The following is a 15,617-nucleotide window of genomic DNA, read 5'->3' as shown; positions in this document are numbered from 1 at the left end:
CCTCGCTCTTTCCATTCATTAGTGCAGAAACTAAGTTGCCAAAGCTTCCAAAGTGACGGCCTGCCTTGGTCTCACTTGAAACAGTCACACTTTCTGCCCTGTCACAATGTCTTTAACCATGTTCCTGAAGCGTCTTCCTTGGCACCAGAAACCTTGAGAAATAGTGTTATTGTTAGTACTGAAGGTTTCTGCTCCCCAAGGTGGGTAGGGGGTGTTCGGATTGAGCATTTATATTTAATGAAGTGCTACATTTTGAGATCTGAGAGCTACTCTGTCAAACCATGGAAACCCCATTATTGTGATGTGACAAGCCTTGCGAGCGCCCCTGCCTTCTCTGAGGCCTCACTGGTAGGGTGAACAACATTAGCATCGCTACCCACTTCCTCTTATTTCCGCTGGTTTAGCATGGCGGCAGATCTGACAAGTGACTTCCCAAAGACTTGAAATTCATCAGGCTACATCAGAATCACTTCTCAGAGCCAGGCTGAAACGTCCACGCAGAATCATTGCGCCCCAAATGTATGTTTGGCTTTGGTGCAGATGGGATCTACAGCTTGCGGTCTCACTATGCTCAGACAGGGAAAGAGGAAGGAGGCGGCAGCTGGGGAGATGATTACTTTCCAAACACCAGTGTGCGCTTGTTTTCCTTTCTCACCTCCCTTCCCCACTCTTGTCTGGTGACAGGGTCCCCATCAGCCTGCCTCTGATTGCTGCTCCCTTTCCTAGAAGTGATGAGATCACTGGCTCCTTCCAGCCCTAGCCCTCCCTCCCACTAAGGACAGGGTCTGAGGACAGCCCACCAGGTTCAGCCACCACCTTTGTCTCCTTTGCCGTTCTCTTTCTCCCTTGCTGTCTTTTTCTCTCTCGGCTTTGTGAAATTTTCCTTGTTCCTTCCAAATGGCATGCTTACCTCTCCGGAGCCCACTCCAAGCCCCAGTCTTTCCCAGAAGTGAAGTTAGGGGGCTGCTTAGATGACTGACAGATATCAAGATGTGTGCTGATGATCCAGAGGGTATCCTAGACCAACTTGAACTTGTGCTCCTATTTTACCCTCCTCTGCTGGCGAGAGAGCATTCGTCTTTGTGTTGAGGCTGAGCTCATCCAAGCTAAAGAAGGCATTTCTCTGCCTGAAATACATAGGGGAATAAAAAGACAGGGTGGGGGGATATAAATTTAACCATGCTGTCCTTTAAAACTAAATATATACCCTTTTCTCTGTCCTGATTGGTCCATTTCCATTGACAAGTGGATCGTAAGGAGAGGGAATATCCTGAACTTAATTGTAAGTTAAGTCTCTCTTAATCCAGAAGAGCATTTCAGATTCTGTCCAAGTGTTCAATTTCCCAGGCCGCTGAGGTCTGTGAATTTCTTTTCCCAGCCTCCAGGCTGCTGCAGTACAAGTCAGCATAGCTAATGCAGATAGATCTCCTGCCTCTCGCTCTCCTCCCTCAGCTTTGATTCGATATGAACAGCCTGGTAACTCCGATGCTGGGGAGGACTCTGACAGAACTCTGCAGATGACTAGGTGGCCATGAAACACCTGGGGATTGTTCTTTAAGAAAAGGTAACATTTATATGCTAATGATGTCTTCCCCCCCCCTCCCTTGTTGCATTTTTTTTCTAGGGCTACCAGTTCCCAAGAAGAGTCCAAAGTCGGTAAGTACTTGTCATTTACTTGGTGCTTGTGGGGGGGGGGGGAGCAGGGGACCCCAGCGGAAGGAAGGTCCGCTGCCTGAATTCACCGTAATAAATGTGTTTTAGAGTGGATGCAGGAGCCAGGAGCACAGGCTCATTTAATTAAGTTCTGGAGATACGTTTGATCTAAATGGTATTTGGGTTTGTCTTTTAACTATGTAGAGGTGTGTGAGCAGGATGCAAACGCGTTGAGGATTAAAACAATGCAATTTGGCTTCCCTGCACCAATGCTCACAACTCCTTTGAATGGGCGAGTTTCTGAGCTGTTTCAACTTGATACAAATGCTATTGTTTCCTTTGGGGGAGGAAAAGAGAGAAAAGGCTCCACCTGCTTGCTCGCTGGCTTCTCAACTGGTGTTCGCCGGCAGCCGTTCACATGGCTACCAGCTCTCTCAGAGCTTCCGTATGCACTCAGTGGGGAATTATTCACAAAACCTGTGAATTCGGAGAAGAATTGCTATGTTTGTGTATGTCCATGCTCAGGTGGAACAATGTTCACTGCCCAGCACTGAGACTAACACATTTCCTTGCTGGGGAAATGTCCTTTGTTGTTTTGCTAGCTTTCACAGCATTATACTGCAGGTATAGGATTCTTTAAAAAAAAAAAAAAAAAATCAATGTTTTACTGTCCTTTCTAATCTGGTTTCCCTGAAGATGCATTACCTACTTGGCATGCTGGCTAATAGCCTAGAGGCTACAGTGTCATGTTTGGTCGTATGAGCTTTTCACTCCTAGGGCGATAACAACAAATTAAAATGCCGCTTAAAAACTCAAAATCTGTGATTTGAACGCCTGTGAAATTGAACTAGGTGGGAGAAGCTTTCTGAGTCATTAATATTAGGAAGAAGAAGGAGCTTCCTTGTAACTTAGCAGATTTCCGAACGGGGAAATGTGTGGCTTTGTGCCATCCGGAGGAGGACCTTTGAAACTTTGCAGCTTCAGGCGCTGCAGCTGAATTCTTTCCACCTGTCTCCAAGCATGGCAGAAGTTTATTAAGGAGGTGAGCGAGGGGAGCTTTATGCATCCTGAAGTCCCAACTCCCCCGTTCTGTGAAGAGAAAAGCCTGCAGTAAGTGATGTGATTCTGATGGCACAGGGCTGTGGCGATTGGAACGCTGACTCCAGGGCTGCTTCCCGTGTCAGTTTGTGTTAATGTCCAAGCAGGAAAGTGCTGCTTGGTGCCCACACTGAAAGCACAGATGCCGAAGTGTGTGCATGTGCGCATGTGTGCATCGCCGTCCCTGGGTCCTCACCAGAGACGCATTCAGCCTTCAGACAAATCGAGTGCAGCTGGAAGATGCGTCTCCCGAGCTTGGGTTAGCGCGAGCCTTCCATGGCCATGCTGTGCTGATGTTGGACTTGTTTTACACACCTCCGTGCTGTGAAATCTTGACAGGGAGCCACCGCTTTGCACTACTAACATGGTTTCCGGGAGCAGAGTGGTCTCTGCTGTTTGCACCTGTGCAGGAGAGGTTCTGTCATGTTTGTATATCATCTTCCCGGAAGTATTTCTGAATTACCCGGCTGACACCTAGCATCAAGCATGCACAGAGCCCACGTTCACGAAATCAGTTAAGAGAATTCTCTGGCAGTTTATTTTGGGGGCTGCCATGTCATTAGTGAGCAACAAGCCAATTACTTGAGTTGCATTCCTAGGGAAAAAAGCTCTCTTAACCGCTTTGCCCACAGTCGGCTGGCTTCTGATTACCGCAGGCGAAGAGGGTGGGTGCTGCTGGACTCCAGAGCAGGTTCCTAGCGTGGGGCTTGTCCTCACCTGGGTTCTGCTCCAGGACAGAGATGGCAGCTTGCATGGCATGCTGTCACCCTGGCAGCTACTGCCCATGATTAGCGGACTCTCAGCCAAGGACTGCTGCTGGCAGGGGAACATTACAAACATCTGTGATCAGTGAGGCTTGCACAGGTGGATGGAAAGCTGTTTCCCTTTCCCCGGTTTGAATTTGGATGGTGTCCTGCCAATGGGACAGGTGACTAGGGGATGTTTTCCAAGGGGTTGGAGGGAATCCACGGGGGTGAAGGGTGGCCAGGTTGCTGGTTGAGCTACTCAGGTGGTGACAGATAGTGTCAGTTCTGCAGGCTGCATAATCCAGAGTGCAGCAGTTGTACCTGGGTTGTGATCCATGTAGATTCCATCCCAGCTCAGTGAATAGTATCTAAACCAGGTCCTCACTATTGGCTGCTTGGCTTCCCGCTATACCCCCAGGGTTCTGACACGCTTGGCTTCCTCCGATGATGGACAGGGTCCCTCTGTTGCCATACCTTTTCTTTCTTTTTTAATGTTTTTAATAATTAGGCAGTTGAGATTTTATTAGAGCCGAAGGTTTTAGCATTTTAATGTTGTTCCACCTCCTGGGTTGTCCCCATAGCTTACTCTTAATAAGAATTTAACTTCCTAGATTTAGTTTAAATGCTAAGTTTGTGGGGTTTGTATACTCTTGCGGTATAATAGTGATGTCTTAATGATGTTTAATTAATTTAATAATTGGACTTCTACACCGTCACAGATTTTTCTACCACTTGGCAGTAAAAAATAAGACGCGTTAGCTGTGGGATTTTAGGCGTCTCTGGAAAACTTAAGTTGTGACCCAGCTTAATCATTCTGACGAGAAGCTTAATTTTAATTGTCAGTTTAAATCACACACAGGGATCTTGTGTGGGGGCTTTAAACTCTAAATTGCACACCCAAACAAATTGTAAGCCAGACCCACCTGTGTTCGTGCGGGGTCACATCCCACCTTCTCCAGCCTCCCTTTATCAATCTGTCCATTTCTTTCCCTGCTCACCAGTCTTCTGTTCATCCATGTATCCTCCACTCACTCGGCCATCTATCCATCTTTTCATTCAGCGAAGTAGTGAGAACTCCCAAGTATGGAACTTGAACTGAGGTACCGGAAGTACAAATGCATACTGCCTGTCGTCTAGGTGCTAAAATAGTGCAGGTATCCAGAGACTAAGGCAGAGAATACCCGACTCCAGGAACTGGGGAGAGAAATAGATACCACGTCAGCAGACAGGCCTGTCTAGACCCTCTTCTCCTGGGGAGTAAAGTCTGGTGAGCGTATACACTGAAAGCTGATGAAGGAGGACCATCGAGCTATCAGTTCAAATGACCTGAGTTGAATAGTCTTACAAAGCCCAGACCCAGGGCAGAGTCAAGAACTGTGGCTGAACTGTGAAGTTATTTGGAGTCTGGCAGGCTGGGAACACCCAAAGTTTTACAAGCAGTGACAAGGTGGTGTCTTCAAAACAGCAATAGAAAGTTTCGCTTCCAATCCCTTTAGCCTGCAAGAGATACCGAAGTAAATTTCTGGAATTAGATATTAAGACGTGAGGGGGATACAAGATCTCTTATATATGCTTGAGGAGACATAAGACCTCTTAGGTCATGTATGGATTGGGAGACACGAGCTCTCTTCGATGACGTATGCATGGAGTGGCTCCAGCCTGAATCACTCTCTGTGATAGGCACTGCTTCTCACACTGCACTCTTGGGCTTCCCAACCCCAAAGCCACCACTTGGATCTCATCAAAGTTTCTTCAGACAGTGAGGAAAAGCAGTGAAGGTGGGAGATGAGAAAAGGAATAGATAGATTGGCTTCAGATTATCAGTCAAATTATCCCACCTCAGTAAGCACCTGAACATCCATTTTGCTAAATTTCTTACATTTTTTTTGTGACTCAGATTTTGTTTTTTCCATCCTCCCAGTGCTCTCCTTTTCTCCATGAATTCCCTTCACCTGTCTTTGAGAAGAAATTTGACTTGGAAGCCTATACAGGAAAGAGGCAAAAGTAAAGAGCAGCCTATGCCTTGACACAGACCTGGTGTCCAATTTTCACACTTTTGATGACCTTGGCCTCATACCTCAGCGGTTTGGATCTGCTCCTGTTGTCCATGCAAATCTCTGCAGTGGCCTTGGGTCTTGGCAGATACATCAACTGTAAATAATTTGGCTTTAAAATGGATCAATTTGTCATTTTTAAGCCCCATGAATTCTTTTCATCATCTGAGCTCCTAAGTGCTGTCTGTTTTCATTTGCTCTTCCAAGCAAATATTTTCAGTTCACTTTATAGGAACGTCCATTTCTAAATCATTCTGTGAAATACTGATGAGATAAATTTTTCCCCATTTCCATTTATAAAAACCATTGCGCCTTCCCGATTTTTCTGACCTGACAGTAAGTAGGATGAGAATCATTCATTTTAGGGAGATAGGTACAATTTCATTCTAAAAGGTTTTGTGATACAAGTTCATGGCCAAGGACTCTTAAGGAGATTTCAGAATTAAGCTCATGTCTTTTTCCAAGTTGGCAGAGATTTGAGTATCAGAAATGAAATTCTTCGTTAGAAAATATCGACCTAGTGACAATAGTTAAGATTAGTGATTTCTGTCTGGGTATGGGTGAGACCTGTGTTTCTAAAGTATCTTCTTCTTCCTCCTGTCTCCACTGAACCTGTCAGCAGTGACTCACCCTCATCACACCCCTGCCCCAGGGGAAGCTAGCCCAGGGGCAGAGCTACAAGGAACCGCAGACTGCCCTCTCTGCTTCCAGCCATTTCTCTACATCTGTTTCCTAACCAGGAGCCTGAGCAAACTTCCTGGAAGTGCATTAACTCCTAGTTCATTCTTACTTTAAGTACTTCCTCCAGGGCTAAGAAGAAAGCCTGTCCTTACATTGTCACATAAGACACTTGCGTGATCTGGCTTCCAAGTTCATGTCCAGCTTCCCGTCCCCTCACAGTGTCACACTAGCCCGACATTCTGAAGACTGCAGCCTCTCCGTGCTCATTTTGATGGTAGGAATTTGCACATGCTGGGTGCATTGCCAAAGGACTCTTCTACACACCCATCCTTAGACCAGAGGACATTGTGCTGTGTTGTTTTAAATATATTCTGAATATTTGATTAATCCAATATCCATCTCCACATATAAATTCCAAGCAGTTAGGTAACATCTTTATATTTATCTGTTGTGTTTCTGCATGTCTGGCACAGTATAAATTATCCATTTGTTGATCAAGTTGAATAAATACATCGCAGGTGATCGCTGTAGGCAAGCCTTGTCTGGTATCCTGCTTTAATGTGCTAGGTATTTCTCCCCATCCATGTGCTGCATGCACAGGCTTTTCTTAGCAGGGCTAAGGATACAGGCTTATAGCTGCTTGTCTTTGAACTGGTGTCTCACTTAGGAAAATGAGTTGAAGGTAGCACAGACCCATAACCCTAGCACTTCAGAGCAGGGCAATGCAGATCTAATTCTGTGCTGTCTCAGTTGAGAAGCGAATTTTCTTTCATGCACAAAGCCTTCTAGTAGGTGATCAAGAAAAGTCATACAATCTGACCCTGAAGGGCCAGGTAGTTAACTTGCTGCACAAGCATCAGGAATCCAAGGTCATTCCCTATCATCTACATTTTAAAGAGTGTATAGTGGTAGCTGATATAATCCAATACTGGGGAGTACAGATGAGCAAGTGTGTTATGTTTGATGGTCAGCCAGCCTAGCTTAATCAGGAACCTCCAGGTTAAAGAAAGACTCTGTCTCAAAACACTGAAGTGCATGGCACCTAAGGGACAATACCCGAGGGTATCCTCTGGCTTCGACATACATACATATGCCCCTGTATGCCAGACATATACATATACCTGATCACATGTACACACATGCACACCCCAAATGACTTTAATTTGAGAGCTCTGTGAATGCTGCTTTTCCTTTGACCAGTTTTGGGCTTCTAATAAAAGGACACAGAAAATGAAAACCGTGTTTTGAAATGTTTACACAAATACACACAGAACACAGCTCCAAAAACCCGAGGATTCTCACTATATTTAAATTTGAGAGAGCTGGTCGTTTTAAAAATGAACATAGAACAGGGCTAAGTCTTAGCAGATAAAGTGTTTTCAGTGGACTTCATCTGAATACTCCCTTAATGGCCAAGCAACTCTTTAGTTAAACCTGAGGCAGGGTCCTCTGTGACAGGGATTTGTTACACCAAGATAAACATCCTAGGGCCGTAGAAACCCTTTTGAGCAGCATGTATGATGGTGTGTGCATAACTCCTCTCATTGGTGTGAGAAAACTCTTGATGTAAGCAGCTTAAGGGAAATGTTTTGATTCATGAGCTCAGGGGATTTCAGCCAATCAGGGTGAGGAGGCGTGGCTGCAGAATGGGTTTAATCTCTGTCAGCAGGAACATGAAGTGGCTGATTGACTTATGGTGACTGACAAGAAGCAGAAAGGTCAGGCTAGAACCAGAAGGGCATTATCATCTTCAAGGGCCATCCCAGGAGACCCTCTTCTGGTAGCTGGGCCACATGTCCTAAAGGCTCCACAACCTCCCAAAACTACCACCAGCTGGGCACCACATGTGCACACCCTCAGCTCTGTGAGAACCATTCACTGGGCATAAAACCAATGGGTACCTCAGAGATAGGCAACACTGTCACCAGACTCTCAGTGGGACAGGGAGGAAAAGTGACCTAATAGAAGAGGTTAAAGTTTGGTTTTCAGAGACAGGGACCCAAGAAGTCAGTAGGACACACATTTCAAGGTACCCTCCTAAACAGCTACATGCGGACTTCCTTCCAAGTGTACTGTAGGTAGCATGCAGGCCTGGGGGACATTAAGGGCCCGCAAATGGAAACTGAAGCTTTCAGAATTGGAGACTTACTTCAGCTGTGACATGAACTCAGTGATGCTGGGCTCGTTCTACAGTCAGACATCTGCCACTCTTTTAAGGAATAAAAATCTAGTGAACATTTGAAGGGAGTTTGTGCGTCTTCCAGGCAGGCTCGGTTCCTGTATTGAATGATTTGGTGTTAACGTTTAGAGTAGCTCCTAAACAGCATAAAAGTCGAAGTCCATATTAATTCTGCTTACTACAGTTCACTTCAAGGTGGAAATAGCCTCTGATTTCCCTTGCTTGTAAGATGTTACCTGTTGTCATTAAAATAGGGGAAAAAAAAAAGATAAACAGCGCTGAAAAGTATAAAACTTAAGGGAAGAAACCTGCTCATAATGTCATTTTTTCTAAATACCGTGCTACACGTTCACGCCAACAATGGCTGATGGTGCGCGTGTTTTCTGATGAGAGCTTACGAGATAAACAGATGAGAGATGCACGTTTAACAGAGAACTGCCGTCCTCACCCTCAGCATCCTCAGAATGGTACCCGAGGAAGGGGCGGGGCGTGATATGAGGCCATGAGAGCTGGCGTCAGTGTAGGGAAGGGCCTTCAAAGGTGGCAGAGAGCCTATTGCCAATCTTGGAAATGCTAGTCCATCTAGCACAGAGCTAAGTGCTGTATTATCTGAAGAGAGGAAGGGCGGAGTTGTGTTTGCCCTGTGCGTCTTTGTGTGTACCATCCCTTTGCATGTGAGCGAGCTAATCCTCTCGAAGGTACAATAGCCTTAGAATACAAGCCTCTCATTTTCCTCAGCTATGAGTCCTTCCCAAAAGCCTGTAGTCAAGTCTCTAGCAGTCAAAAGATCTCAACTCTGTCTAGGAGTTGAGAGAAGTTTGTCAATAAAATGCTTGCCTTGCACATATAAAAACTTAAGTTATATTCTCAGAACCCGTATACAGTGCCGGTCATAGCAGGGCATGCTTGCAATTCCAGAAAGGTGAGACAAGGCGTTCAGAGGCTCGCTGGCTAACTAGCCTAGCCTACCTGGTGAACTCAAGGCCAGTGAGAGAACCTTCTCAAACAAAAAGTGGAACATTGCCCTCTGTGTTCCATGCATGCATGTGTGTGTGTGTGTGTGTGTGTGTGTGTTTATATGCATACTCCTGCACACACATGTCGCCACATATGAACATACACACGCAAAAGGAACAAAACAAATCTGGGTTTTTTTTTTTTACTTTCCTCATCTACTTATTGCAAAATAAAGACTAAAAGGAGAAAGGGCCATGGTCATTTCCATCAGGGAATGAAAGGTGGAGGGCACCTGAGTGAAGAGCAAGGAGGACTGATGATAGCCTCTGGTGGCAGAGCTCCAGGGGACCAGAATACACACAGTCAGGATACTCTTTAAAAAGCATCATCTCTGCTGTGTACATAACAGAAGATGGAGAGGCCCCCCTTTCCCCTCTTGTTCCCTAGCTCCTGATAACTAGGCACAGAAGCTAAGTAACATAGTGTCTTTTGCAGATGAGGCAGAACTCCAACATTGCATTTGCAGGGGTGAAACCATGACCAGGGTTTTGCCTGTGCTCTCTGTCAATTCAGAGAACATTTCATAAAATGTAAGTCTGTGCTGAACTGGTTTCAGTGATCAGGAACTTGACTCTGCCTTTGAAGTCAATGAAGCTTCCCTTTGAAAGTACTTAAACTTTGGACAAGTTACCCGTCTGGGAGGGCTGACCCCTGCAGGGCAACACATACACATTCTTCAAGTTGGCTCTTTATTTTTTTCTTTTTTAACTCACAGTAGTCCCAGTGATCCAAGAGGTAGAGAGCACTGCTCTCAGAATTGATTAACTGAAAACTATAGAAGCTCCTGTTCTCTGCACGGGAGTACCTGATCACTGCGCTGCCAGGTGTGACTTGCCAGTGCTCGGATGCAGTTCCTGCTGGAATAGGAATGATGGAAACCTGTAGAGCGGAGCGGGTTTGATTATTAAGAGATACAGCATATGGAGCCCCGTGTAGCATTTTTAGCCCTGATTGTATTGCTTGTGGATATTGCAGGCTTACATCCAAAACACTTATGGTATTTTCAGTTGCATATTTTTGTCAAGAACCGAGGGTGTCAGGATAGAGGCATCGTACAATAAATAAGCCCAGTGTGTCTTCCTGAGAGCTTCCAAGGGAAATCAGATTTGTTTCCCACTACAGCCCAGAGAGCAGCATGGGTATGGTTATGTCTCTATCTAGTCCGCCCCTCTGTCTTCCTGCCAATCACTTGCGGATTTATCTGTATTCAGCACTTGTTGGAGAAGCCAGAGTGTCGTTTTAAGTGTTTGTGTGTGTGTGCGCACTAAACAAAGGCAGGCTGGGGAAAGGTGCCCAGTGGAGAAGTCACAGTCATCTTCCTTTCTTGGCCCCTTCCCTTGCTTTCTTGCAGCAACCACTGGAGAGGAAAGACAGCCAGAACAGCTCCCAGCACAGCGTCTCCAGCCACCGGAGCCTGCACACGGCATCCCCGAGTCACGGCACGCAGGTGCTCCCCGAGTACCCACCTGCAGACGCCCCTGCTCCAGATCAGACCGACAGCTCTGGGCAGAAAAAACCAGATCCTTTTAAAATCTGGGCCCAGTCCAGGAGCATGTATGAAAACCGACGTGAGTAACTCCCTGGGTTCCTGCTCTCCCAGGCCCTCTCCCGTGCTCTAACCTCCTCTTAACAAAGGAGGCCTGGGGTAGCCAGTGGCTAAAGGTTAAGAGGACTGGGAACCCACAGCCTCTTAGAGCAGGTAGGAGCTGTTGTCTTCTAATTCTGTCCCGAGTGGAGAACATGGCTTGCTGTGCACTCCTGTCTGGTCAAGCGGCTCCGACACGCCAGCATAATAGTGATTGTGGGGTCATGAGAAGAGGTTAGGTTCTTTCTTTGTGGCCTTGTGGTTCTTAAAAATACTGGTAATGTTTTCTTTTCCCTCTTTAGTCTTTGCAAACATTACCTCAAAAAGGTGGAAAAAATGAAAGCCCATAGAGAATGAGTGTAGCTTAATTATCTATACAGTGGTGATGCGCATTGTTTTGTTAAGATCAACTTGGAAAGGTACACTTCAGAACTTCCCAGATCTTAAACTCTCCTCCTCATTGCCCTTCTCTCTTTTTTAATGAGATGATTACTGGGCACGTTCACCATCAGCAGTCCTCACTATGTTACCTATGCAAGTCCCTAAAATGCCCCAGGCTTTGCAGATGCTATTGGCCCTTTTGGAGCCTTTGTGGTCCCTGACATTTTCTCCCTGAGGTGGCTGGTTAGTGTGCCCTGGAATAAGGCAAAATGTGTTAGGAGAGAGGACATTATATTGACGACCTGGGAGAAGCTGAGAGAAAAAAAAAACAACAACATTGTTTTGCCTGGCCTTCCTTACAACGGGTTTTGTTCCTAGCTGCCCTGATGTCACCACTGTGGAAATCACAGCTCAGATGCTAGAGGAGGTTAAAGGCCTCTCCTCCCGTCACCAACCACTCTGGCCTGGCTGCGCAGCATACCTGGCTGTCTGGGGAGACAGCCGTTATCCTGTGACTCAGATAAAGGAAGGCAGTGAGGCCAGCAGCCCTGAGAAGGAAAGCTGACCTTAGGTAAACTCAACAATCAGGGGCCACGTGAGGATCTCTTGCTGATTATCAGCTGAGAGTCCCTCGAAGCATCATCACCATCAGTGCAAAGCATCAGTCCATCAGGAAGGCTGAGGTTCACCGTGCTGACAAAAGCCAGCTAATCTGAAATTGAATTCACCCCACCCCACCCCACCCCTGCTGCCAGAAGACAGCTGAAACATTCAGAAAGCCAGGCTGAAGGAAATCTCCGACAAATGCAGCAAATGCTAACTGCAAAGTTAAGCATCCTATATCAAAAAGTGCTCAAGATGAGAAATGCTTCCAATTTTGGATTTTGAAGTATTTGTTTATCCGCAGTGAGATAGTCTGAGGATGGGACCTGAGTCTGAATTTCTAATCTGTTTATGTTTCATGTATCCCTGACACACAAAGCCAGAGAGTCGTTTTAGACCATATTTGCACGATTTTATCTGTAACTATAAGTTTTATGGTATGGAGTTTTCTTCTTAGGGTGTTACATCAGTACTTAACTTTTTATAGCACGTGAGGTTTCCAGACCAGGGACAGCCAACTGGTACAGACCTGGGCTTCATACCAGCAACCCATCTTTCGTAGCGATTTCTCTTTAAAATACCACCGAAGGAATACCTCCCAGTTGAAAATGGTCCATATTCCCTTTACATTTCTCTCTAACCATGTGGCTTCTTCAATCAATGACCCAACTTCAGGGGATGTTGAGTGATTGCTTTATTGACCGTGCACCCGCTTTCTTCAGTACAGTACGCATTAGGATTGAGTTTTCCATGTAGTAATCACTCCCCGAAGTACTGGCGGGCCTTCCTGGATTGACAGGGCACTTGAAGCGTGTGCTCAATGGTAGGCTCATCCACCCTAACGCAACAGTATTTCTTGGGATTTGGATATTTTAGCTCAACTTTTAAGAGAGTGTTCAACAGGAAGAGAGATGGGAATACCCAGCATGACCATAGCCACTTGCTGCAGCACTGGCACTGGCCAAGTGCAGTCAGGCAGAAATGTTTGGAATGGTTTCCGCTTTGTCCCTTTGCTTTCTTTAGCACCTTAGCAATGGGATACAGCCCCACGAGTGAGAACCAGTGCCTCTTTGGTGACTGGAGGTTCTGTAATTGAGTGTTAGTAGCAGCCTAATGGCTGTTAAGATCTGCATGGATTTGTTTTCTTCTTTCTAAATAAGAGTAATGATGGCCCTCCCCCGGCCGCACTCCAGTAATTATTCTGTCTCTAGCACATGCTCTCTTCTTCCCGTGGTACCCGCTGGTGAACCTATAGCAATCTTGTCTTTGAATCACCATTTTTGTTTCATCTCAAATTCGTTTCCCCCATTGCCCTAAGTTATTTTGTATTACCCTGTTTGTACTGCCCTAAACCAAGTTCATTTCTCCCATCGCCCTAAGTTCTTTTAAGAACATTCTTTTTAAAAAAAGGAGGAGTCTTGATGGATGGGATTCCCTCCCCATCCCTTGATAATGAAATAAGCAAATACTGAAATTGAAGTAAGTCGTAGTACATTAATCATGTATGTTATTCCCTTCATGTTGAACATACCTTTTCCTTCTTATTGAACTTCATTACCACAGGCAATGTAAAGACGGACACACAGCCGGCCACGTTCCCTTACGTGTTCTAGGTGTCTCACAAAATACCATCCTCTCTGCTTGGCTCTCTGCCAAAGCAGCAGTGTTAGAATGATTTAATCTGAATTACAGAAGTGTTAATGAATCCCTTTGAAGGATTTCAATGTTAATTAAAGGCTAGAAATCCTTTAAATAAGCCGCCTTGCCTGTTTTGTATTTTCTCTAGCTAAAATGCCAGTTGGATCCGTGTCTTTAACAATAACATGATTGGTCTTAGAAGATGTTCACACGGTCACCTAGTGCACAGCAGCCTGTACTACAAAGGAGTCTCCAAAACTTAGAGAGGAAGTTTTTACCTGTTTACAGCTTTACAGCTCGCAAAGAAAGCAGTCAAGGCTGTCATTTTAACCAGCACTATAAACCTGTCCTTTAGGGAGCCGTGTTTACAAGTCTGACACCGGGATTCTAGGATGATTATAACAATTTCTATCTGTGTGTTCGTTCAGATTCAACAGATTCCGTGATTACATCTCAAACATAAGACTGTTCTGGTTTGAACTGCCTAGAATTCACCAGGGCGTGCTTCAGTCTAAGAATGGCTTCTCTCAGGCACCGTTACTCCCCTGAACAAGTGCTGTTGTGTGGTGCTAACACACACACTTAGATTTTCTCAAAAGGCAATGAGGGTTTGGCCAGCCTTCTATAGTTCATGGCATGACTGAAATAGGGTCGTTCACGAATGTGGTTAGAGTCGAATTAAACATCAGGAGCCTACGGTGGTAATGGAAGTCACGGGAAACCCTCAGTGTTCAATTAGCTTTTTGACAGGTAAGGCACCATGGAAAAAGAAAGTGAAAAACAGAACTGAACTCCAGTCCTTTAGAATCCATAGCCGCCATGACCTTTACTGTGAAGCTGAGTTGCACACCCCTTATCACTCAAGACTAAATTAAAACGAACCATGTATTAAGCTTTACACCATTGTGAAATTGATATTCCAGCTATGTCACCTTCGCCTGCATCAGGACTGAGCAAGGGTGAGAGAGACAGAGAAATCAATTCCACGAATTTTGGAGAATGTCAGAGTAAGGATCTGCCGCGAACTTTCGTTTCTCCATTACCATTTATCCTGTTTGATGTTCCCATCTGTCTGGGGAGACGGCCACAGAAGTGAGGGGAGATAAAAGTGCATGAAGGAGTGTTTCTAGGCTTGTTTTCGCTGAGCATAAACCAAACGCAAAATGAGATTAGGAAGTGATGTGTGTGTGCTTTCGGAGTCTGTAGATGCATTGTGTTGTCTGTGGCTGTGGAGACGCCAGGGCCTGGTGACCCCACTCTCACTAAGTACCGAGGAAAGTCATTCTGCTACTTGGTTAAGTGTCCACTGCTGATACTGCTGATACCAGAAGCAGATTAGCTGCAGTGATCGCCCCCAAGGTGAGGCTTCCAGATGCAAACAGCTGGATTAACGTTATAACTTCTACAAGCCTGACCTCACTAAAGTGGCAGTAATAAGAAGAATTGTGACAGTAATGTCAGAAAAATGGCCCCACCTTGCGGCTCTGTAGTATGAAATCCTTCTGGAAGTAGAGAGTGAAACATTTGGGGGAACTAATTTCAAAATCTCAGTACTTCTTCTCTGAAGTACTGTCACCGGAGATAGAATTATGACTACTATAGCATATGTCAATACCAATTCAGTGGCCAGGGTTGTATTTATTTGGGTAAATGATGTTTAGTTGGTGAAAGGGTAAAATTGTTATTATGCTAAAAGTCAAGTACCAGAAGACTTTCCTTGTCACATGTCTGTGTTGGTGTTTATGTCTGTGTTTCCTGGCTCATTGTTAGTGTATTTTTATCGCAATTGTCACAGGGCACCTTTCTTTTCAACAGAAGACTCTTTAAATAAACTTACCATTTTCCAGTTAATTCTTGAGAGGAAGAACAACTTCTTTCCTGTGGCCTGACTTGGGTGATTGACCTAACTCTGTTGGGTCTGCTCAGTATACCATGATAGGACACACCTCACTGCAGCATAAGGCAGAATGTGCTACGTTTTG

At 45.4% G+C, this 15,617-nt stretch overlaps 1 protein-coding gene across 23 annotated transcripts in view; it reads left to right on the top strand.

Moving 5' to 3' along the window:
• Magi1 (membrane associated guanylate kinase, WW and PDZ domain containing 1) overlaps positions 1-15,617 on the top strand; it is a 602,777-nt gene that overhangs the window by 561,363 nt on the left and 25,797 nt on the right. For 16 of the 23 annotated variants that reach the window (XM_050160299.1, XM_050160295.1, XM_050160291.1 and 13 more), the window contains 3 exons: positions 1,625-1,656; positions 10,780-10,996; positions 14,559-14,642. In XM_050160299.1, coding sequence (XP_050016256.1) covers positions 1,625-1,656; positions 10,780-10,996; positions 14,559-14,642 — 333 coding nt within the window. The remainder of the gene's footprint in view (positions 1-1,624; positions 1,657-10,779; positions 10,997-14,558; positions 14,643-15,617) is intronic. The other 7 variants (XM_050160298.1, XM_050160297.1, XM_050160296.1 and 4 more) reach the window with 1 other exon arrangement.

The sequence above is a fragment of the Alexandromys fortis genome, unplaced genomic scaffold (assembly GCF_014885135.2).
Source record: "Alexandromys fortis isolate MF-2015 unplaced genomic scaffold, M_Fortis_MF-2015_v1.1 scaffold_111, whole genome shotgun sequence".
Lineage (NCBI taxonomy): Eukaryota > Metazoa > Chordata > Mammalia > Rodentia > Cricetidae > Alexandromys > Alexandromys fortis.
This window is presented reverse-complemented; position numbering and strand designations above follow the sequence as displayed.